Source organism: Pseudorca crassidens, chromosome 15 (assembly GCF_039906515.1).
Source record: "Pseudorca crassidens isolate mPseCra1 chromosome 15, mPseCra1.hap1, whole genome shotgun sequence".
NCBI lineage: Eukaryota > Metazoa > Chordata > Mammalia > Artiodactyla > Delphinidae > Pseudorca > Pseudorca crassidens.
The window spans coordinates 15,143,185-15,167,863 of record NC_090310.1 but is presented as its reverse complement, the minus strand read 5'-3'; the positions used below and the strand labels follow the sequence as shown (position 1 = coordinate 15,167,863).

General features: G+C 49.5%; 1 protein-coding gene across 1 annotated transcript; it reads left to right on the top strand.

Moving 5' to 3' along the window:
• The first annotated feature begins 5,672 nt into the window (after positions 1-5,672).
• On the top strand, positions 5,673-24,487 carry LOC137206530 (integrin alpha-D-like). Its single transcript, XM_067705228.1, is given in 24 exon segments — positions 5,673-5,682; positions 6,392-6,496; positions 8,530-8,634; positions 8,770-8,840; positions 8,966-9,074; positions 12,273-12,309; positions 12,311-12,398; positions 13,152-13,297; positions 15,735-15,769; positions 15,772-15,848; positions 15,948-16,095; positions 16,295-16,368; positions 17,648-17,777; positions 17,888-18,030; positions 18,181-18,321; positions 18,410-18,619; positions 19,304-19,434; positions 19,554-19,785; positions 21,051-21,109; positions 21,345-21,393; positions 22,973-23,086; positions 23,209-23,310; positions 23,567-23,677; positions 24,140-24,487. Coding segments are annotated over 24 exon segments (2,541 nt in total). The 3' UTR covers positions 24,254-24,487.
• The last annotated feature ends 192 nt before the right edge of the window (positions 24,488-24,679 follow it).

The window sequence follows — 24,679 nt, the reverse complement described above, 5'->3', positions numbered from 1 at the left end:
AAAGGAACATGTCTAGATTCAACCCATCTCTGCATTGCTGCAGTGCCCCCATGTCCCCTCATTTCTGGACCCAAGGGGCCATCTCAAGAGAGCATGTGGGGGGACTTCCCTGGCCGAGCAGTGGTTAAGAATCCACCCGCCAATGCAGGGGATATGTGTTCGAGCCCTGGTCTGGGAAGATCCCACATGCTGCACAGCAACTAAGCCTGTGTGCCACAACTACTGAGCCTGTGCTCTAGAGCCTGCGTGCCACAACTACTGAAGCCCACGTGCCTAGAGCCTGTGCTCTGCAACAAGAGAAGCCACCGCAATGAGAAGCCCGTGCACTGCAACGATGGGTAACCCCTGCTCACCGCAACGAGAGAAAGTCCAAGCACAGCAACAAAGACCCAATGCAGCCATAAATGAATATATTAAAAAAAAGAAAAAGAGAGAGCATGTGGGAATGTCTGCTTGTTAATTCCAGTCACTTTCCAAACCTGGAAGGGAGTTCTGATGGGCATAGACATGTCCTAGTTTAATGCACTCCTCGGATTTCCATAGGGTTGCGCCCCTTATGGACATCCCTTTAACAGGTCAGGTTTCCATTAACCTCCCACCTGACCAAATGGACTGGGCATTGACCGCTGCCCATGAGTCATTAAAAACCCAAATGTAGGGGCTTTTACCACTGTTCAACTCTTCCATCACTGCTAGGAAAACAGCATGCAATTCAGCACACCAGGCTGATCTCTTTTTACCTCCTTCAATCAGATTGGTGACCTTCCAATCAGAATGTTGTCCATTTACCTTGGAACTGCCATCTACAAACCAAGTAGCTCTTTGTCTGTCAGAGGAGAGTTGTTTATAGGGCACTGACCAAGCGACAATAGAATCCATCAACTCCTCACACAGTTCCAGAGTCAGTCTTAGCGGGGAAAAGGCTCCCTGCTGGTATCTATGTCCTCCTTGCATTCTCCCCAAAATAAGACCCTATATAAGCAATTTCCATTTTACTATGGAACTCTTTTGGGCACCACCATCTTCATCAGAGTGTTTCAACTCTCCAGTCCTAAGTCCCAGTAGGCATTGCTCATAGGCTTTGCCATATGTCCCAGTCTGTGCTCCACGCAGGGCTATCTCACATAGGGCTATCACAGGGAGAATTTGTCTGCACCAACACTCCAGCTTCTATTCTACAATGTGTGAGCTCAGGGAATCTTCCTGATTCCCATTTAGCATGTCCAATTAGCATTGCTGGAAGGGCGGATTTACATGCCTTCTGTTTTACACAATACTACGTAGGGGAAATATTCCCCTGTGAGAGTAGATGTCCACCCCCATAATACAACCAAGTAAAAGAAATGCAACCACTATAAAGACTGTTGGAATGTATCAATCTTCCTACAAACTTTTACCTTACATTTCTAACTGTAGCCTCCATTAGGACTTCATCCAGAGGTTTTGGTTTGCAATACTGGGTAGGGGAAATGTTCCACAGCCAAAGATAATATCCATTCCCATAAAAGGAGACACAAATTCTTTACGTATAACCTGTTGAAGCATTCCAACTTTCATAATCCTATCAATCATTACACGTTTACATTCTCTCGATCTAATTGTTGCCCATGTAGGGGCTTCACCAATAGGTGTGGCTTCTGTATCAAGGAGTCCTGGAAACTTTTCTCCACCCTCTGACCACTTTGCCCACTCTTGTGCCAAAGTCTTTTGGTCACCAGTGAGGGACTGAAGCAAGGCGCTTTTGCCAATCTTTAACCTGATTAATCTAACCACTGTCCCAAATGATGACTGCTCAGGTTTCTCACTGTAATTTCTGCATTCTGACCTTTACTTTTCTTTTTTTTTTTCCATTATTTAGAGAATACTTTATTAGTTTCTGTCATCAAACCCATGTAGATAAGACGTTACCTATTTAATACAGTGCATTAGCCCCGTACAAATGGAAAAAATTATGTTTAATGTTTCTAGACAAATATAGCTGCTGACTTTTTCAATTTCTCCAAAATCATCTAAAAATTTCCCTCCTGCTGGGACGGGTCTCATGACTCTCCTCTTTCTGTTTCCTCTTTGTTTTGCTCCTATCAATATTTGCTTATTCACCTTATTTCTTAATAACTATTCAAAAATTTCCACTCTGTTGGGAAGTCCTCTGAGTCTCCCCTCGGCCTCTTTGCATTCTCTTGTTAATTAACTTAATGTTTTTATTACCACCTGTGAAACTGAGTTCTTCTAAAACCAAGTTCCCTTACCGAGTTCATGATTAATCCCTTTATGCAAAACTTTATTCCCCTTCTTGTCCCCTCTAACCTCAATTCTGTGCTAACTGAACACTAGCCAACCAGAGTCAGATGACTAAAATTTTGCTGTTGTCGATAAAGTGTTTAATGTACTAAAATTGCTCTTATAGATATCATCATTAACGTACAGACTCAGGTTGTTTCTTCGGGGTAAAATAAGCTCACAGACTCCCAAGCCATGGACCACCTGGTCAGAGAATCATACATCAGAGACATCTTGACTTCCAAAACTATGATTAAGAAATGTCATAAGAAATGATTAATCCCAGCCTCTTTGTTCCTCACCTTAAAAAAACCCCGAAAGACCTTTAGTTCAAAGATCAAGTTGGAGTGGATCTGAGGCTTGTCTCCCATTCCCTTTCTTGACACCCTGCAGTAAATCCTTACCTTGCTGCAAACACCTGCTGTCATAGTTTGGCTTTCTGCGCTTGGGTACATGAGCCCTTTGCTTGGTTACATCTGTAAGACCTATGAGGGGAAGCTGAGACAGGAAATTCGATAAAGCTTCCTGCACTGTTCTTTGGTTTTGCAAAAATAGGGTTATATGGGGTGCCTTTGTGAAAGGGGACCCCTTAACCACAGCATTTACCATGTCCTGGGTAATGGGCATATTCATCAGGTAAATATCTCAGTCATCACAAAGCCCGTCCCACATGGCTTACATATGAAGCACATCAGCTGCTTCATTTGGGGTGTTCCACTTGGCATTCATAGCGGGTGATGGGCAATCTCCCTTCTCAGGGTTAACAGATGTTTTCTCCAGTCCATCAGGCTGGCTGAGCCCTCAGGAATAACCTCGTGTGTGTCTGGATCACATATAGCCATCTGTGATTGTTCTATAGTGAGCTGTGTGTCCCGTATCAACCCAAACATGCTCTTCTACTCTGCAGCACTCAACCAGTGACCAGTCCCCAAATTAATTACTCTCACAATCCATTTTATAATATCAATTCACAAAATGAAACAACTCCTTCACACTCTACTCCCTGGTTTTACTCGTTGCTTGGTTTTGCCCTTCCTTCACATTGACTACCTTCTTCATGATCAGGGATCTTAGAGGTACTTTCTGTTGTCCCTTGTTTAAAAAAATTTTTTTCAGCTGAATAAATTTTATTATTTATTTATTTTAAAATATTTATTTGGCTGTACCAGGTCTTAGTTGCAGCATATGGGATCTTGTTCCCTGACCAAGGATTGAACCTGAGCCCCCAGCATTGGGAGTGCAGAGTCTTAACCATTGGACCACCAGGGAAGTCCCTCAACTGAATAAGTTTTAAAGATCTAATTGTCTTTACTGAACCATTCATGATTTGGGCAACATCCCATCTAGCAAGTAGAGAGGAGCTCTGAGGAGCTGTACTAAAAGGAAGGCTTTTCTAGGCAGAGAGTGGATTACCTCATCTTCCTCTGGGGGATGGGAAGGGCCCGTGTGGTACCTCACTGGTGCTGACCAGAAAATTCCAGACAGACTGGTTAAAACTACGTTCTGGGAAATGTTGAAACTGTTATTAGGTTAGGTATTAAGTCTTGGTTTGTTGATGTGGGGCTTAGCACAAGTGACTCCATTTTGGGCCTGTTGTTCCTTTTTAATGATTCTCCCCTTTTGATCAGACTCTATGCTTAGCTGAAAGATGTGATAAAAATTTTAAGGCATTAGTGCCACTCTCAGCTACTGCTCTGAAGTTCTCCAATTTTTGTCAGTCCTTTGTGTAGTGTCCATAGGTCATAACAGTTTTGCTTAATCCCTGTGATATTTACAGGTCACAGCTTCAAGTTTACAATCTTTAAGTCAGTCATTCTCTTTCTTCCTTTTTAGATGTCCCAGTCTTAGGGAGATCATTTGCTTGGTGGTTAGCAGCTGTAACCATGCACTTAAAGCTTTTGAGAGAATACAATGCACTTCGGAAAGCGTTAAGATTATAAATAAGCAGGATGATCCCCAGTGTCTGGAGCACACTTTGGACTATGGTTCCTAAGACCCAAACCAATCAAAGTCAAATAAGTCAAAGATGACCCTGCTGAAGGAGTCATCTTTTTAAGCCAAGTGGCTTGCTCAGTGATCTTATGTAATTGGGTGTCAACGTTCCCAGAAGTGTCAATCCAGGTGCAACAGGTGGTGTTGGCCATGGAACACATACTTCATTCCTCAGCTAAAAGGTAATCAAGGGCTATCCTATTACCAAGAACAACTTTGGGGAAAAAACCCTCCACAACTTTGGCCAGAAAGTATAAGAATTTTTGTTGGGCAGCTATTGCTACTGCAGCAGATTCTGTAATATTTTCAGTAGTTAAGGAGAGGTTCCTCATTTGCATTTATGCATAACCAGGGAAGTAGGAATCTAGTAAAGGGAGCTAATTTTGAATCATGAATGCCTCCTGATAATTTCCATTTGAATCTATGGCTCAGAACTGGAAATGTGACAGTCATGAAGGCCAACAAAATGTTAGGGGTATGTAGACAATACAGGCAGTTTTATTCCTTTTATTTTTAATTCAATTTTTAATTTTTTATGACCCTTGTTTTGTGTCCCTTTCTTTGCATAAAGCCTGGAGGCAAAGTTCTCCAAACTTGTGTTGTTAACCAGAGACAGGGAAAGGGACCAGGGGTTCTCTAGCATAATGGACAGATCAGAGTTTTTGACGACGAATCCAGCAGTCTGAAATATTACCACCCATTTAGCAATGGCCTGGGAGATACAGATGGGATCTTATTTCCCCAACCAGGGATCGACCCTGCGCCCCCTGCTGTGAACGCACTGAATTTTAACTACTGGACCTCCAGGGAATTCCCCTGGCCTGTTGTTCTTAACATCCTGCACAATTTTTTCCTTGAGGTATGTCTTTGAGGCTAGTGGCCATAGCTCAGACTCACCTAAATCTGAGGTTGGTTTAGCATCAAGGCCCAACCCACACTTTCTTTTAATTTCATTTTAGCTATTATGGATAATAATCATCAAGGGGCTGTATGTTTAGCATGCTTATTATTTTGCATTTCCTTATAGATCCAAGAGCCAACTCCCTGGGAGTCGGGCTACTATTATTTCTAAACTTTATTTAGTAAATTTTACCTTTAGTAACAGATTGCAGCATAGTTGTAGTTTCATAGGATGAATGCCATCCAGGGATCAAGGGTTTGTCTTTCCCTGCCCTTTTACCTTTTTCTTCTTAAACCACCTGTTACCATGAGCCAGGGCCTTTCTAGCATACCCCACTCCTGACACCAATTAATGATTCTGAACATCCCAGTTCCAAGCAATGGATTGTGTTTGGGGTTGACAAATGCGGGGCGGGGGGCGGGGGGTTGGAAAAAGCCCTTGAAATGTAGGGGGTCTTCCCTGAGGCTTTCTAGCTTAGCCTTTGGGAAGGGGGACGTCGATGAGTCAAGGTTGGTGAGAGTGAATTGGACTCCTGGCTGTGCCAGTGACTTGCTGTGCAGTTCTGGGTCAGTCAGCAAATACATGTCCCCTGCTAAGGGCCAGGCACTGTCCCAGGCACCAAGACAAGAGAGATGTAGTAGTCCTTGCCCTCCTAGAGCCTGGCACCAGGGACGGGGACATGGAGAACACATAATGACAAATAATTAATCTCAGAATTCTAAGTCTGTTCCCCAATCTGGATCTCAGGGTCTCTGCATAACGAGAAGATGGGGCACGACAGTTTTTAAGTGGATGACCTGGGGGCAGTCCCAATATCCCTGGTGTAATTATTAATGGTGCCCCTTCCACTCTCAGAACGTCCCAGTTTAGACAGTAAATGTACGGTCACTTTATCTTTAAAGGATATTCCTGATCTAAGCTATCAGGAGGTGACTGGCCTAATTTCAGATTGTGGATGTATTTGAAGTGCCCATGACGGGGCATTTCTCTGGATTGTTTCCCGTTGCATTGTGATTTGACTATTTTTGATGGAGGGTAAGAGATGGGAGCCACACAGAAGGCAACCAGGAAACAAAGAAGGAAAGAATGCCCTTCTCCCGGGCAGATGGGGAACCAAGGCTATGCAGGGTGGGTATCAAGATCCCAAGAAGTCAGGTGTCCAGAGGAGAAGGGGCTTCTCTGACTGTCCCTTTCACCTCCCCTTCCCAAATTCCTCAGTCCTGGCTTCTTATCATGGATTCAATTTGGATGTGGAGGAGCCCATGGTCTTCCAAGAGGATGGAGCCGGCTTTGGGCAGAGCGTGGTCCAGTTTGGCAGATCTAGGTAGGCTCCGTCCACTTCCCCAGCTCCACCCCCTTGGCCTGCAGGGAGGTGGCTGCATGTGGTAGCCCAGGAGGTTCCCTGGAGGAAGGGCAGCATGGGCGAGGAGCCTGTACATGACACCACTGACTCCTGACCCCTGGCATGAGCTGGGCAAGGACAGGGTCAGCCGTGCCCAGCCTGCCCAGTCCTTAAGAGTCTGTGCTGACCCTGTGAGGATCCCCGTGCATGAAGGAGTGTGACACCAAATAGCAAATAGGAAACACCAGGACAGGCAGAGAGGGAGGCACTGCAGAAGAAAGGGGGAAACAATTTTTTCCAATGACAAGAGACCCTGCATTTTTATTTTGCACTGGGACCAGCAAATTATGTACCTGCCCTCCCTCCAGAAGTGCACATTCTTGGGTCCCAGAGACAGGGACCCAAGGAGTTGAAGTCACAGTGTGATGCAAGCATAACCAAAGTCTGGGAGGCAGAAGAAGGGAGACCTCAAACCAAGGAGGGAATTCCAGGAGGACTTCACAGAGGAGGTGGCATTGGCAAAGAGCCTGAGAGCACAAGACAGTTCACGTGGCCAAGAGGGAGCACACAGAGGCCACTGAGTTCAAACTGTACATCCCTCCTCCTTCCTCACCCTGCTGGCAGGCTGGGGATGTGGAAGCAAGTGCCAGGAGCCAGAGTTTTATTTTTTCTTTGTTTGTTTGTGTTGAAATATAACACAGAGACTGAAATGCACAAATACCAAATCCAACTCAATGAATTTTTCATATGTGTGTACCCAGGTAAACACCACCTACATCAAGATGTAGAACCTCTCCAGCCCCCTCTCGCGTGTGTTCCCTTGGGACTCTCCCGATCACACAACACTGAACAAATCCAAAGAGAGCCTCTGTCCCACTTACCATCACCACCAATTTGTGTTGGGGCCCTATTTTTTTAAAAAAATGAATATAAAACTCTTGATTGACTGCTGTTCACCAGTATTTACAGTAAAGTAAATAATATATATTGGATGATATTCTAATTGCTACAAAGTTACTGTTTTTCCTCATTTCTGCTGAGTTGTTACCCAAATACGGGAAGACTGAGCCCACGTCTAAGGAATTGGAGGGTGAAGAAAGACATGCAGATCAATAGCCTAAGACTAAAAGTTGATTCACACATTTGTGCCAGCAGGTCCCAAACGGCTGCATCTCCAGCATCTGATTCAGTTTCATCCTCAAGCCTTAGACAAACAGGGATTTCAGGTTTCCATAAAGAAATGACTCTCTAGAAGGAATCTTGTTAAATGACAATTTAACAAGACTTGCTTGGCTAATTAGTTAAAGTACACTAGTATTTGTCTAGTTTCCTCATCTGAGTAGCGAGGTTGTTGGTAGTGAGAACATTTTTCCAAATTAAAAAATTCTTTCCTCTCAAGGAATTTTGCAAATAAATGGGTGCATTTATATGACTGCAGACATAGATGTGACTTCTGATACAGCTGCTTAAAATGGTCCAATTTAAATTGTTTATCTTATATTTAAATTGTCCAATTAATTACAGAATTATCTATTTGGTTTCAAAAGCTTATGGCTTCGGGACATTTTTCCGTTTTTTCTATTTGAGGCGACCTATTTCTTGGGTGGCTCCGAATGACGGCTCCTAGGAAACAAATCGCACTGAACTGTGGCTGGGAAATGCTGTTTTTGTTCTGAATAGTATTATTTTGGGTGAATGTTAAAATACACACACACACACACACACAAACCATTTGCATACACAAACACACATATATTTATGTATACACACACACATACACAAACAAATAAACAAAAAGCCCAGCGCGGCCTTTCAACATACGTGGGTTAGACTCGGGCCCTGAATTTTTTTTGTTGTTTTTTTTTTTGTTTTTTTTGGGGGGGGCCCTGATTTTTAATAGCCTCACACGTGGCCGAAGCCAAGAGCTCCCCTCATGAAGTCTCACTTCCCCTTGGCACTTCTTCACCCGAAGCACCTTGTGCCCCAACCCCTGTCTGTCCTGGTTGTGCCTCCGGACTCGTGGTGGGAGCCCCCCTGGAGGTGGTCGCAGTCAACAAAACAGGACGTTTGTACGACTGCCTGGCTGCCACCGGCTTGTGTCGGCCCATCTTGCTGAATAGTGAGTGACTCGCCCCAGGAATCAGGGCCTTCAACCCTCCTACACCAGACCGCCCCCTCCTCAGCCTCCAGCTCGGACTGTCGCCCCAAACGAGAGTGTGCCCTTGAGTGTGACCCTGTGTGTCTGTCCTCTCAGCACCCCCAGAGGCCGTGAACACGTCCTTGGGCCTGTCCCTGGTGGCCTCCACCGATCTCTCCTGGCTGCTGGTGAGTGTTTCTGGGTCCCAGGAGGGTCTCAAGGGAGGAACAGGAGCCAGAGGAGGCTGAGGCTGGGCGAGAAGGAGGGGAAGCGTTCTGGGGGCCCCCTCGCCCACACAGGCCTCTGTCCCCAGGCCTGTGGCCCGACCATGCACAGAGCCTGTGGGGAGAACATGTATGCAAAAGGCGCTTGCCTCCTGCTGGGCTCCCACCTGCAGATCACCTGGACAGTCCCCGCCACCCTAAGGTCCCCTAGAGACAGCAGTTCCACATGGAGCACGTGCTGGCACTGCTCATGCGTGCAGAGCATGAAGCCTGGGTCTCGGCCTCTTGGGCCTCCTGTGTGCAGGTCCCTTCCCAGAGGCCTCAGCAAGCACAGGAGGGGCTGGGGGCATGGGCTGGCCTGGCAGGAGGGGTAGCTCATGGCAGGAGCCCTAAGCCGGCCAAGCGGTAATGGCTCTGATGGGGCAGGAGGGAGTCCAGCTCTTGCAGGAGGCATGAGGGCCCTACATTTGCCAACAGGTGCAGGGATGCCTCCTGGTTTCCAGAGGAAGGGCCTTGGGGGGGGGGGATGAAAATGTGTGGTGAGGACGATAGATCCAAGAATCCAAGAGGGAAGCAGTCCTGGGTCATTCACTGCTGAACTGCCAGGACCCCCCCCAGACTCACTCCTCCCCTTCCAAGGGGAGCAAATGACCCAGCCATGGGGAGTGTGAGGCACAGTTTTGCAGCACTGATGTCATCCACAGAGAATGGTGACTGGGGGCCCTGCCGTGGCTTCTCTCTGAGAGTCTGTCTTTACAAGTTCATCTTCTGTGTCCTTGGGCAAGTGGCTTCTTTCCCTGGGCCTTAGTTTCCTCATTGGTAAAATGGAGCTTAATAATCAGGGTGGCTATTAGGATTAAAAAATTTAATACACATAAAGTGCTTCGACTCCTTTCTGGCACATGTATGTGATCGCCATTATGACTGATTTTCTAGCTGAAGACCACGTGTTCCGTCTAGGAGGAAGATACAGATAAACTGCCCCATCTGTGGCATCAGAGGGAATAGTGGGCCCCAAATGAGATCCAGGGACCACTCAAGGCAAGATGTGAACCAGAGAAACCATGACGCCAGCCTTGGTGGGCTTTTAGCAGAAAGCGAAACAGCAGCAGAAAGAGCCCCCAGACCAAATTGTGAGAGCAGAGTCTATAGAGGGGACAGAGAGAGTGGAAAAGACTCTTGTGGGTACCAGGCCCCACCTGGGATGTCTGTGCAGCCAGACATTTACTAGATGGTAAATGTCTTTTCCTAGATGTTTCTGGGGCTCATGAGGTGGGATGCCTGATGAAAATGGGACACAGATGTGTAAAACTGGTCCAGACGAGGCAGGTTTGAATAGATTTGGCAAGACTGTGTGCCAGGCAGTACTGGGTACTGGGTTCCGGGTGTGCATCACCTTATAGCATCCTCTCAAGATCCTTGTGGAGGCCAGGATGATCCCCATTTGACAGAGAAAACTGAGGCTCAGAGAGGTGAGTTTCCACTTTAGGAAGTGGCAGAGCCCAGAGCTTGAGCCAACCTTGCCTGATTGGCTCAGTTCTTTTTCAGAAGGCCATTCAGCTACAGCCAGCTGCCTGCTATGGGAAGCCCAGTGGATGCAATAAAAGAAGCAAGAAACAGAAGTAACATTGCGAGGGCGCTGGCCCCAGGCCTAGTCTGAGAGAGCATGTGGGGGTGGTTTTGTGATGCAGCTAAAAATGTGGGCCCAAGTACAAGACGTGGTGGCAGGGAACGCCAGCTACCCAGCTGTCAGGGACAGATCAAGGGTGAGAAGGGGAGCACCTGAGGGCTTCTTGGCCTGCTGTGTCGGTGGCTGGATTTCCTGGTCTTCAAGGAAGCAGGGAGGGAAGTGATCTTCCATTTCTTCTGGGCACTGGTGATGTTGGTTGAGTAGGTGGGATGGGTGAGGAGTGAGGAGATGCGAGAAGGCATTCTGCTTCAGTGCCCTGAGGCAGGGTACCACAGCTCAGCATCACACCTCATAGCTGTGGTGGTCTGATCTCCCAGCACCCTGGGACCAACACAGGATGTGGGGTGCTGGTGGAGGCATCAACCGGGTTTTGCACGCAGGCCACAAGCCCCTATGTAAGTCTGGGGACAACCTGAAATGTTTTATTTGTTCATTTACGTATGATGTGTCTTTCCATTACGGTGTGGACTCCACAAGGGCAGGGACGAGATCTTTTTGTTTTGTTTTTTGCCGTATGCGGGCCTCTCACTTCTGTGGCCTCTCCCGTTGCAGAGCACAGGCTCTGGACGCACAGGCTCCCCGGCCATGGCTCACGGGCCCAGCCGCTCCGCGGCATGTGGGATCTTCCCGGACCGGGGCACGAATCCGTGTCCCCTGCATCGGCAGGTGGACTCTCAACCACTGTGCCACGAGGGAAGCCCACAAGATCTTTTTTAAAGCTATGGTCTTCAATCAGGTTTCCCCAGAGATAGACTTAGAGGCTCACCTGGGAATGTTCTCGGGAGCAATCCTTATGAGAGTGTGAGGGGAGCAGGACTTGGCAGACGGAGGGGGTGCACTGTGAGAGGCCTCAGCTGCCCCACGGAGAGCTCAGAGCATGGCCGGATATGGGTTGCCCGCAGGAGCAGGAGGTGACCTTGGGCAAGGCACCTCCCTTTTGAGTGGGGTGACACTTAGGGAGGAACTCTGCTGGAAGCCATCAACAGCCAACTTCCTGCAGCTGGGAATGAGCGCCTCCATCCTGGTGGGGGGCAGGTCTTGGTGGCACACCTTAGCATCCGCTGCAGGTGTGTCCTTGGGCCTAGAACAATGCCTGGCATGTGGTGATGATGGTGATAACAGCTACCCCTCATGGGGTGCCAGGCCCTGTCTTAAGTACTTTATGTACATATTCATTCTTTTTATCTTTGCAATAATCCCATGTGGTAGGCACTACTATCACCCATTTTACAGATGGGGAAAACTGAAGCCCAGTGAAGTTATGTAACTTGCCTGCATTCACCACTAAGAGGTGGGAAGAGGTGGCATTCGAGCCCAGGCATGCTGGTTCCAGGATGCACATTCTGAACCGCTTCGCTAAATTGCCTTCCACTGAGCCCCACAGTATCCCTGGTGGTGTATTCAATAAATATTCGTTGACTAAATGAGTTAGGAACCCACCCGGGCCCCACCCTCTACTTCTTCCTCCCCTTTTGTAGGCCTTGTGGAGGGAGGGGAGCAACAGGGATTCTGCTGAAGGGAGAAGGGGCTTGGCCAACAGATTTGGACCTCCTCATTGGAGGGTGTCAGAAACTGGGTGGGCCAGGGGGCCTTGGCATCCCTACGCCAAGGACGGCCCCCTGGCTCTGTGGAGCAGAAAGGGTTTCTGGGTCCCAGGAAGTGGCTGGGACCTGCCCATGCATTTCTGATTCCTCCCTCCCTCTCTGCAGAGTGTCCACATCAAGAGATAGACGTTGTCTTCCTGCTCTGGCAGCATTGACCGAAATGACTTTAAACGGATGAAGAACTTTGTCAGAGCTGTGATGGACCAGTTCAAGGGCACCCACACACTGGTGAAGGCTGGGCCCCCGAGGCCTGGGGACTGGGATCAGGGAGGGTCTACCTCTGGGAAGGCCAACCTGGGAGGGGGCCTGGCATCGCTGGGGGCTGGCTCAGTGGACGTGTGCCATGAGGAGGCCAGGGTCCAAGGTCAAGGTATGGTCCCAGTGCAGGGCCGATTTGAGTCCTAATCTGAGGAGGTACCCCCATCACATGTACTATGTCCCCGCATGCCACAGGAAATACAATGTTTTTGCTGTTTAAATACATTGAAAGGATTATCAAATCAACTTACTGTGATATTTGACTGAAGGTAACTTGGCCAAATGATGATTTCTTTATTATGTTTTCCATGTAACTCACAATTTCTTTATCTTATTGTTTTATTTCCCAGTAACCAGTGTGTGTGTGTGTGTGTGTGTGTGTGTATATATATATATATATATATATATATACAAATTCTTGAGAAGCAAGGAAATATAACCTACAAATTGATTTCATGTATTATAAATTTTTTTAAAAAATCTAAGTTTAACAAATATTGTGGTTGGCAAGGCTATTCTTTGTAAACTATGAAAGAAACATTATTTGGTTTTGATTTTCCAGGTTTCTTTTGGGACCATTTATTTTTTTCTGGGTCTCAGTATATATTTGTCGGGCCTCAAAATCACATGGAGCATGGTTTGTAAATACAAAATTATTCCAAAATAAAAAACTTCCTAAAAAACAACTCCTGAGCCCCAGGGCCCTCTTCTTGGCCTTCACAGTTCTTGCTGATGCAATACTCAAACCTTCTGAAGACCCACTTCACCTTCAGCCAATTTCAGACCAGCCGGAGCCCTCAGAGCCTGGTGGATCCCATCGTCCAACTGAGTGGCCTGACGTTCACAGCCACAGGCACCCAGACAGTGGTGTAAGCTCTGCCCCATGCTGCCTGTGAATGAGCTGCTACCTCACTGCTACCTACTGCTGGGTCTGCACAGCCCTTCTTAGAGGCTGAGGGAGGCTCTGGGGAAAGGGGCTCACAGGGGAGCGAGGGGGCTGCAGGCAGAGTCCTCCCTGGAGTGTTTCTGGTCCCATCGCTCATTGCCATCCCCTGATCTAAGGCGGGACTCCTCTGCAGCGTGTTTCCCCTTTGCCTGGCTTTGGCTTGGCTGGACCCTGAGCCCACCTGGGCTTTGCTTCTCGGTTCCCATCCTGGCTCTCCGTTAGCTACCTGGGCCACCCTTGGAGTTACTGACTCTTTCTAAGTCTCAGGAAACTGTCCAATGAGGAAAAACTCACAACTTGGTTAGAAGGATTAAGCGAGATAACATGGGTGAGGTGTTTCCGCACAAGAAGTGCGAGATAAATGGTTGGGGATTTTATCCAAAAAATGGTGCAGCTCCTCTTTACCTCCCTGGAAGGGACTCAGGAATTATTTCCAAGTGTCTTCTTTGTGCCTTTCTCCCCACTCAGCTCCCTTCATCCCTTCATCCTCTCATCCCTCATCCACTCAAGTCTCTATGTACCATGTGCCTGCCCAGAACTGGGGGCTAGGTGGTCCGGGAAGAAAATGGCTTAGGTCGTGGGACCACAGTGGAATGTGTGGTTCCCATGGGAAAAAACTGGGTAGAATGTCTGGGATCCTTGACTTCCTGCACACCCTTGGGCACTGCCCTGGGGATGGTGCTGGAGAAATATTGAAAAAGGGATGATCTCTCCAAAGGCACTCTCTTTACTTTTGGGTGGCTTTTCTGCCTTGAACACTGACCTGTTGGGACTGGACAACCAGGAAGAAAGCCTCTGTCTCTTGAGTTGAAAGTCACACAGGAGAGGCATCTCTCCCAGTCCCTAAAGCTCCTCCCAGCCGTGGGCGATGGTGTAGTTCTCATCAAAATCCATCCTCTCCCATCACCTCCCTGCTCCCTAGAGCCAAGCCCAGCTCTGCCACTGACTGGGTTGTTGCTGTGTTTTTTTTTTTTTTTCTTTTAGAAGTTTCATTACAAAAAAGACAAAAAGGCAACAACATTAAGGAAAGTTTTGAAAAAAAAAAAAAAAAGAAATATTACCTACAGTTCCTCTAGCCAACCATCTTGCAGTATTTTGGCAACAAGAAAGAATAAGTACAAATGAATAAATAAATCCTACTCTCAAAAAGCACAGTGTCATTTCCATCCTTGTCTTTATGTAGACATATTTTATATAGTCACAATCAGGGCAGAAACTATCTTCATCCTGCCATTTTTTTCCATCTGTTCCATAAACCTGTTCCACGCTTCTCTACAGCTTTTGTTTTCCTTTGAAATGGCTGTGTACTTTTCCACCAAGGGGCTGGGTCATGATTTGCTAAACCCCTTCCCTAACATGGGACATTTAGGCTGCTTCAGTATTATATCTGGTGTGTGTATGTTATTTGGTGCATATGTGTGTGTGTGTGTGTGAGTGTGTGTGTGTGTGTGTGTTTATTCTGAGTTTGTAGAACTGCATGAACATATATGTTACATTTTTAATCATTTGTAATAGCTACCATAGAATTAATGCTTACCTGTAGGCCAGTCACTGTTGGAAAAGCTTCACCTCATTTGACCCTCAGGATAACCTGATACTATTTGTCTCAGTTATTTATTGCTGCCTGACAAACCGCTCCCAAGTTTAGTGGCTTAAACAACGCCCCTTTTGTTACTCCTTTTCATGATCCTGGGGCTCAGCTCTTCTCAGGTGGGGTCTCTCACGTGGCTGTGGCCACGTGGCACCTGAGGCTGGACTATGAGAGCTTCATCCACGTGGTTGCTGCCTTGGCAGGATTGGCTGGAAGGCTGGGCTCAGCTGGGGAGGCTGGGCCTCTCTCTTCATGTGGCCACTGCACGGGGTGCCTCTAACAGGTTGGCTAGACTTCTCTCATGGCGGCTCAGGGCTCCGCAAAGTGCAAAAGCTACCAAGGTTTCTTAGGCCCATAACTGGCACAGAGTCACTTCTGTTGCATGTTGCTGATTAAAGGGAGTCACAGGCCGGGCTCAATACGGGAAAGGAACCAGGTGTGGCTCACTGGGGGCCATCTTTGGAGACCAGCTATGGTACAATTATTGCTCTCATCTTGCATGGAGAGAAGCAAAGGCGCAGAGAGGTGAAGTAACTTGCCTTGTTGCCTCCTGGGAATGAGGTTCTGTAGTGGATGGAACTTTAGGAACAAGGAATATGAGTACCTTTGTTCTCAGTCTCACTAATGATTGTCAGTATGTATCCACGTCTTAACATACCTGAGTCTCAGGGCGCCAGGACTCCCCAGTCTTTCCAGAGGAGCTTCTAGTGCTGCAAATGATTTCTTCCCAGAATCTCAGTAGAATCACCCCCCTTTTCTTCCTCGATAGGAAAGAACTATTTCACAGTAAGAATGGGGCCCATAAAACTTCCAAGACCCCCTGAAATACAGCGACGTCATCCCCCAGGCAGACAGAGCCCGCATCGTCCGCTATGCCGTTGGGGTGCGTCCCCTTCCTCATGGCTCCCCCAGACTCAGCCTGCACCTCCCCCAGGCAGAAGGGCTGGCTGGCTCCTCCTCCTCGGCTGCCTCTCTGCCACAGGTGGGAGATGCTTTCCAGGATCCCACTACAAGGCAGGAGCTGAACATCATTGGCTCAGTGCCTTCGGAGGACCATGTGTTCAAGGTGGACAACTTTGCGGCACTCAGCAACACCCAGAAGCAGCTGCAGGAGATCTTTGCAGTCGAGGGTAAATGGGGCATGACCTTGGGTCTCGGAATTGAAAGAGTCGCGAGTTGTGCCCCTCAGTCCTGAAGGTTCATCCCTGCTCATAGCTCACCCCAAATTGTTCCCCAGAACCCAAGCCCCAGACCACATTCTCCTCTTTCTGCTCTGAATCTTCATGGTCTCAAGGTCTCCGGGAGCCCGATTGACCTGTTTGCCCACAGGAACGCAGTCAAAGACAAGTCGCTCCTTCCAGCATGAGATGTCTCAAGAAGGCTTCAGTTCCGTCCTCACAACGGTGAGTGGAGTGTGTGCTCGATTAACGAGTATCAGGCACCAGCCCTGTGTTGGGAGCTGGGAACCAGAATAAACAAGAACGCAGACCCTGTCCTCAAGCTCACCGTCTAGTCCGGGAGAGACACACAGGCAGTGTATGTAGGTACAGAGAACAGGATAGCAGAGGTTCCTCCTCTCCTGGATCGCATAACTAGTGGGAGGCGGTGACAAACGACAAACAAACGAAAGACTTTCAGGTTGTGCTAAGCATTGGGATAGAGAAAGAGAGGTGTCAGAGGAGGCCTAAGGAGTAACAGCTGAGGCTGAATGATGAGAAAGGGCGAGGCCTGGAAAAATATGGCGAGAGATTGCTCCAGGTAGAGGAAAAAGCAAGTGCAAAGGTCCTGAGTCAGGAACAAGGTTACTGTACGAGAGAGATAGAAGGGCCAGCACAGCTGGAGCAGAGTGAGCTAGGGGCAGCGCGGAGAGAGGGTGGGAGAGATGGGAAAGACCAGCCCGTGCAGACCAAAGAAGTGACAATATAGACAGACAATTGTCTGAAAGTAGATGTGTGTTCAAAATATCCAGAGAGATTTGCTTCAGAATAACTTTGAGGGCAATTGAGGGGGACGTAGACGTGGAACAAGGTTTGTCATGAGTTAATCACTGATGCTGGGTCACGGGTTCTTACGGATTCATTACACATTTCTTTCGACTGTTAATGTCCTAAATTAGCCATAAGCAAAAGTTTGCAAAGGCAATAAGCATTCAGAGGAGGAAATGCCAATCCCTTCCTGAGGGAGCCTAGGAAGACCTCGCAGAGCTGACTTAGAGGCTGACTCTTCCAGAGAGAGGAGCTGCGTCCCAGAAAGAGGAGAGAGGAGCGTCCAGGCCAGAGGCTTGGTGTATCTTGGAACAGAGTGTCACTGCGCAGGCTCGATTGGGAAGGATCCTAAATGCCACCCTCAGGAGCTTGCGGGCAGTGAGCCTCCATGGTTTGCCAGCAGGGTGGTGGCTGCACGTTTGGGTTGGAAGAAACCCAACTCTGGGGCAGTAGATGAAACAGAGGAAAGCAAGCTAGGAGGCAGGAAGGGCAGTGGGTGAGAGGCGCTGGGGTGACCGTGATGGCGGCAGTGGGGACGGACTGAGAGATGTAGGAATCAGGGACACGGAGGCTGCTGGTGAGAGCCAGGGAAGAGCAAAGAGAATTCCACATGATGGGCGGAGTCAGTGGCAGCCATTGCTTCTGAATAGGCTGTCTTCTTCTTCTTCCCACCTGCTCTGGAATCCTTTCCTCCCAGGATGGACCAGTTCTGGGGGCTGTGGGGAGCTTCAGCTGGTCTGGAGGTGCCTTCCTGTACCCCGAAAATAGGAGCCCCACCTTCATCCACGTGTCTCAGGAGCACGCGGACATGAGTGACTCTTACCTGGGTGAGGCAAGGCTGTGGTCGGAGGGCCGGGCGGGAGACGGGCTGCCTGGGAAGGGCAGGGGCCCGGGGGTGGGGAGTGGAAGCCTCTGTGCTGAGGCCTGGTCCCCTCAGGTTACTCCACAGAGCTGGCCGTTTGGAAGGGGGTACACAGCCTTGTCCTGGGGGCCCCCCGCCATCAGCACACCGGGAAGGTTGTCATCTTCACGCAGGTGTCCGGGCAATGGAGGCTGAAGGCTGAAGTCACAGGGACCCAGGTTGGGTGTGGAGGAGGGTCTCCAGGGGCAGAGAGGGAGATGAAGGGAGTGCGGGACCCAGCAGGGAGGGGCCGGTATCCGGGGAGAGGCGGGACCTGGCCCAGCGCGGGTGCAGGGGTAGGCAGGATGACTCCACGCTCTGCCCTCCAGATCGGCTCCTACTTCGGGGCCTCCCTCAGCTCCGTGGACGTGGACAGAGATGGCAGCTCCGACCTGGTCCTCATCGGGGCCCCCCATTACTATGAGCAGAGCCGGGGCGGGCAGGTGTCCGTGTGCCCCTTTCCCCGGGGGGTGAGTGGCTGATGAGACCCGGGCTGGGTGGGGTCTGGGTGTGGAGGGGTCGCCTGGGGTGGGACCTGACACTGTTTGTGTTCTGCAGAGGGCTAAGCGGCAGTGTGGTGCTGTCCTGCGAGGGGAGCCAGGCCACCCCTGGGCCCGCTTTGGGGCAGCTCTGACGGTGCTGGGGGATGTGAACGGGGACAGGCTGACGGACGTGGCCATTGGGGCCCCGGGAGAGCAGGAGAACCGGGGTGCTGTCTACCTGTTTCACGGAACCTCGGGACTGGGCATCAGCCCCGCCCACAGCCAGGTGAGGCCCCTCTGCTTCAGCCTCTTCTGTTCGCCTCCTCCCCGCTGTCGTAGATTCGCCTGATGCCGCCTCCTGTCACCGGCCTCGGCAGTGACCATTCCCTTCCTGCTTTCAGTGGTTTACTTTCCTGAATTTCCCCAGGCCCAGCTAAGCACAATTCTCTTTTCTCTCCTTTGCCTCCAGACTTCAGAGTGTGTGGGCAGCTTAGTAGTTAAGAGATCACAGGCCCCAGGTCAAATGCCTGACCAGCCCTGTGAGCTGCATGGCCTCAGTCAAGTGACCGATTTAGCCTCTGTGAGCCCTGGTTTCCTTCTATGAAAGGATGAGCAAATTCTATTGGCTTCTTGTAAAGATAACTCCGTGAGAGCACTAAGCACTCCATTCCTCAAATATTTATGAATGAACATACGTAATTTATGAATCAACGTGTAAATGATGAATAAATGAATCTATTATGCTCCCATCATTACGCTTTGATTTTGTCATTGGCCTGCACCTTCGTGGTCCTCATTGGACCCAAAGTGCTCTCCTCTCTGCCTGTGGACTGTGGGGTCCTCACTTTGCTTGCTCTCCCTCCTCCCCGCTCTTCAACTTCTCTACTCAGTGTCCTTTCCAAATCTTTCTTCCCCAACCTTTCCAATCCCCTTTCCTTGATTTGCACTGCTTTTATCCTTCCCTGACCAGTGGATTGCAGGCTCCCAGCTCTCCCCCAGGCTCCAGTATTTCGGGCATTCACTGAGCGGGGGTCAGGACCTCACCCAGGATGGACTGGTGGACCTGGCCGTCGGGGCCAAGGGGCACGCGCTGCTGCTCAGGTGAAAACTCCCCTACTCTCCCCTTGCCTGCCCCTTGTGTCTGATTCACTAAGCTGCCCCCTCCCTTGTTCTCCTTCTGGGGGCCAGAGGCCTGCCCTCAGCCCCCCATGCACCCTCAGGAGCCTGCCGGTGCTGAACGTGGAGGTGGCTATGAGGTTCACACCCCCGGAGGTGACAAAGTCTGTGTACCAGTGCTGCGAAGAGCTGCCCACCGCCCTGGAAGCTGGGGACGCCACAGGCTGTCTCACTATCCACAAAAGCTCACAGGACCAGCTAGGTGAGTTTCCTCCTGGTAGACCCAGACCCTCACTGCCCCCGAGAGGCCCCCAGCCCTATATCCTCAGGACAGAATGAGCCCAGGAACCCAAATCTCACCTCCATGTCCACCCAGCTGTCCTCCTCCCTCCCTCTTCCCACACCCGGGCCTCTAGGTTCTGTCTCCAGGACACATCCGAGGTCTGCTCTCTCCACTGCCTTTCTCGAGGACAGGCTTCGTCTTCCCACCCACTCTGAGCTGTGCCCACGGCTATTCTTGCACGCCCCCTGCACTCTCCACAGGGAACTACAGCGATTGGTCCTAAACACTGTTTAACACCCCTCAACCGCCCCTTTCTTCCATTTATAAAGACCAGAAGTTTTGCCCACAATGACCCCATGATTTGGTCCCTCTCTGCCTTTCCAGCCTCACCTTGTCCCCTTCCCCCCTACGCCATACACTTCTTTTCTTTTTTGGCCTGGCCATGTGGCTTGTGGGATCTCACTTCCCCCATCAGGGATTGAACCCAGGCCCTCGGCAGAGAAAGTGCAGAGTCCTAACCACTGGACCTCCAGGGAACTCCTTTTTAATTAATGTGCCAACCTCCCTCTCCCTTCTGGTCTTAGCCACTATTCCCAGAGTCTGGGATTTTCTCCTCCCCGCTTTTCACCTGACTCCTTTTCATCCTCCAGGTTGGAGCTCAGACGAGGCCCATCCAGGAAAGCATCTCTGACCCCCAGCCTGAGTTAACAAGCCCTCTTGGGTACCACTGAGGACCCCACCCTTGCATGGATCTCGCTGTGATGTTATGTCCTATGTGCTGGTCTCTGTTTCTAGGCTGTGAGCTTATGAGGGCAGGGACCATAATTCTCCACCTTCCCCACGTGGGGATACATTCAGCATCTGTCACCTCTTCTCTGGCCTCTTGTTGTGTCATGGTGATACCATGCCAAATACCATGTGACTGGACTCATAGCAATCTGTGTCTACTTCTGTGGCTCCTTTGGTATTGAAGGTTCCTTGAGTGCAAGAACCGTGTCTCATTCACCTGTAGTTCCCACCTTTCCTGACCCAGAACCTGTTCCATCATGGACAATCTATAATGTTTGTTGAATGGTTGTTCCAGTGTGATTTGGATTTGACTCCTCAGCTAAGCTTTCTGTTCCTTGAAGCCAAGGATCTTCTCTTATCTTCCCTTTATATTCTAACTGCCCCTCCCTCATTGCCCTACTTGCCAGTGTTTAGCACGGTGCTGGGTGCAGGGTGGGTGCTAATACTCAATGTCGATGAGTACTCCTAATGAGGGGATTGGAGATGGATTAAGACATGGATGGGAAGAGAACATACTGTTTTGCTGCAGCTCCCCTTTGAGAAGAACTGTGGGCAAGGGGACCTGAGTGTCAGCCTCAGCTTCTCAGGGTGAGTGAGCTCTATCTCCTTTTATAGCCAGACACTCAAGCTTTTGGGTCTCCCATCCTCATAGGATGAGAAGTCCTTGTGTTTCCCTTTGGCTCTCCTTCTAACAAAGAAATGCTTTTGATTGGACAGTTATCAGCCTGTAGCTTGTGAGTTCCCACAGCCCTGCCCCTGCCCCTGATTCAATTCCAATCTACTTCCTTGAGTCTCTGTCCCAGTCTTGTCCTTCCTTGTTCAGCCTGCAGACCCTGGTGGTGGGGAGCTCCCTGGAGCTTCCTCCAAGCCTAGTACCTCGCCCTGCAGGCCAGCCTGCTCTTTTGAGGATGGGTATCTAAGCTAGCCACTCTGATTCCCCACATGGCGATTCTTGTGACCAGCCATATATTTATACCATAGCACCATATCCCACAATTCTTGGTTCTTCTCTGACGAACTGACCTGCTGGTGGGACACACATGCTTTGCCACCACTGTGTATCCTCTTCTCTCTCTCCAAGATGCAGGCTTCCTTTAACATGAAGCCAGTTCCAGCCTTTGTGCTAAACACGAATACGCTGAATTGAAGCTACTAGATTAAGACTGAGGCTTTTCTGAGCACTCTGAAGTGGGGAGCTTGTGCCCAACAGGATATGGTCTGTCACCACACAGGGTGAAGAGAAGGTCAGGTTCTCACAAAACTCAGAGGACAGCAGAGATGTGAGAAACTGTTGGGACGGTTTTTAAGAGCCCAGGGCTGAGCAGGCCACAGGAAAGGCAAGTGTAGGGCTGCTGCTCTGGGTTCTAAAGGTTGGGGAAGGGGCCAGGCTGGGAGCAGGACAAGGAGCCCCACCCACCTGGCTGAATTCCAGAGGCTTTAGGGTTGATCAGAAGCTTATAATATTGCCATGGGACAGAGTTTGCTGCTGCTGCTGCTGTGCCAATTTTCAGGGGAACTAGAGAGGGGGTTCAGGCAGTGTCATTGCCCTTCCAAATTCCATGTGTGAATTTCCCCTTCTATCCACGGGAAAACACTGAAATTTACAATAAGAGCTTACAGTCATATATACTTACGATATGCCAGGCCTTGTTTTAAGTACTTTACATGTATTTACATTTATTTAACCACTCTATTAGCTCTGTGATATAGCTATTGTAAATTTATTTATTTATTTATTTATTTTTGGCTGCGTTGGATCTTCGTTGCTGCGCACGGGCTCCCTCTAGTTGCGGCGAGCGGGGGCTACTCTTCGTTGCAGTGCACGGGCTTCTCATTGTGGTGGCTTCTAACGTTGCGGAGCACAGGCCCCAGGCTCGCTGGCTTCAGTAGCTGTGGCACGTGGGCTCAGTAGTTGTGGCTCCTGGGCTCAGTAGTGGTGGCTCGCAGGCTCTAGAGCGCTGGCTCAGTAGTTGTGGTGCACGGGCTTAACTGCTCCGCGGCATGTGGGATCCTCCTGGACCAGGGCTCGAACCCGTGTCCCCTGCACTGGCAGGCAGATTCTTAACCATTGCGCCACCAGGGAGGTCCCGATATAGTTACTGTTATACACCTTTTTGCCAACAAGGAAATCCAGAGGTTTTTACCCCTGTCATTCAGCTGGTAAGTGGCAGAACCAGGAATCAAACCCAGGTGGTTTGGCTCCAGAGCTGTGCCCATGGCCATATACTACATGCCTCTCCAAGGACTGGAGAAGCTGAGTGATTTACTCAAATTTGAAAAGAGGTTTAGAACTGGAAGATTTTAAGGTGGGAAAATTGAAGCAGAGAGAGAAAGGGGTAGGATGGGGATTGTCCATCTATTCCCCACCCCAAAGGTGATAGATTTCATTTTCTCTTGTGGTTCCTCCTTAAGTGAAGACCCGCCTCAGTTTCACTCCTCTCCTGTCCCCAGGACTGCTCCACTGCTGCCTGCCTGAGGTTCTGCTGTGATATCCCCTCCTTTGGCGTCTAGGAGGAACTTGACTTTATTCTGAAGGGCAACCTCAGCTTCGGTTGGGCCAGCCAGGTGTGTCCCTTCCCAGACTCAGGTGGGGCCTGATGTGTCTGTGCCCACCTCAAGCCAGGGTGTTTCTCTAACCCCAAGCCCTCCCCAGAGCTAGTTCCCAGCCCTCCCCTTCTTTTTTGTAGACTTTGCAGAAGAAGATATGTGTCGTGATTGTGGCTGAAATCATTTTCAACAGATCCATGTATTCCCAGCTTCAAGGACAGGAGGCATTTTTGAGAGCCCAGGTAGTGACCGTGTGGTAGGCAGTGACCAGGCTGATCAGAGAGCTCCTGATGCTAAATCTGTGATGCTGGGTGGGGGGCTTGCAAGCCTGGAGGGAGGAAGGTTGGAGGTCCCTAGGCAGGCAACTGTTCCTAAGCCCATGAATGCTTCTGTATCTCACCCCTTGGAGCAGAGACTGATGAAGAAAGGGAGGGAGTTAAAGATTGGGAAACTGGGAGGAGTCTGGAACAGCCTGATACTTTCTGATCCCCAAATCAGGTAGAGATGGTGCTAGAAGAGTATGAGGTCTATAACCCCATCCCCCTCATTGTGAGCAGCTCTGTGGGAGGACTGCTGCTGCTGGCTCTCATCACAGCTACACTGTACAAGGTGAGTGCTTTCATCACACTCTTGACACCACCAGCACCCAACCCCAGCCCTCCCACAGACAGGAGGGTATAGCAGGGAGAACTCAGACAGTGAAGTCAGGCAGGTCCGGGTACACATTTTCGCTCTGACTCGCTGTATAATGTCAGGCAAGTTGCTCAACTTCCCTGAGGCCCTTTCAACATTTTCGAAATGAAATAATGCCTACATCATAGAGTGACTGAAATGAGACAGACATGAGGCCAGGGTATGCAGAAGCTTTGCTTTTCTGCTGTGGATGGTATGTACGGCTACTGAGCTGGGCATAGAGAAGACACTCAGTACGTGATAGCTGTTGTTCACATAAGTGTTCTGGCACACAAATACAAGTCAGTTTGGCTTCCTTCTTCTGTCTCAGCTTCTTCCTACTCCCAACTTCCTACCCTGCCCTCTGATCCAGATTTTCTGATTTATTTCCCCTCACAGTGTGGCTTCTTCAAACGTCAATACAAAGAAATGATGGGTGACAACCCTGAAGACACTGTCACATTCAATGGGGAGTATCTCAGCGGTGAGGCCCCCAATCAGCCTTTGTCCTAAGAATCCACTTTCCCATTTAGCTGTACCCCCATGGGCTGACTGTGTAGATCTGGACTGGCCTGAGCAACTTGCCAGGTGCTAAGCCATCTTCCCAAGGCATCGAAAGGTTTTTATGTTTTTACATATCTACCAGACTTCAGTGATGACCCACTTTTTACAGAAGCGGGCATGATGCCAGCATGAATTCTCATATGTATAAGAACTGTCACATTAAATGAGGATGTTTATAACACAGTTTCCTTGTATGAAAGAGCTCTAATCTAGGGACCTGAATGCTGTTCTAGTAAGGGGGGAGGGGCTGCTTGTGGGTACAGAAAATGTTCTCTCTTTCTCAGGTGACTGGGGCCTGTGAGCATCTTTTCTTAATGGTGCCGTGACTAGTTTCAGGAGAGGAGGGCAAAATAAGTTGTGTGTGTGTGTGTGTGT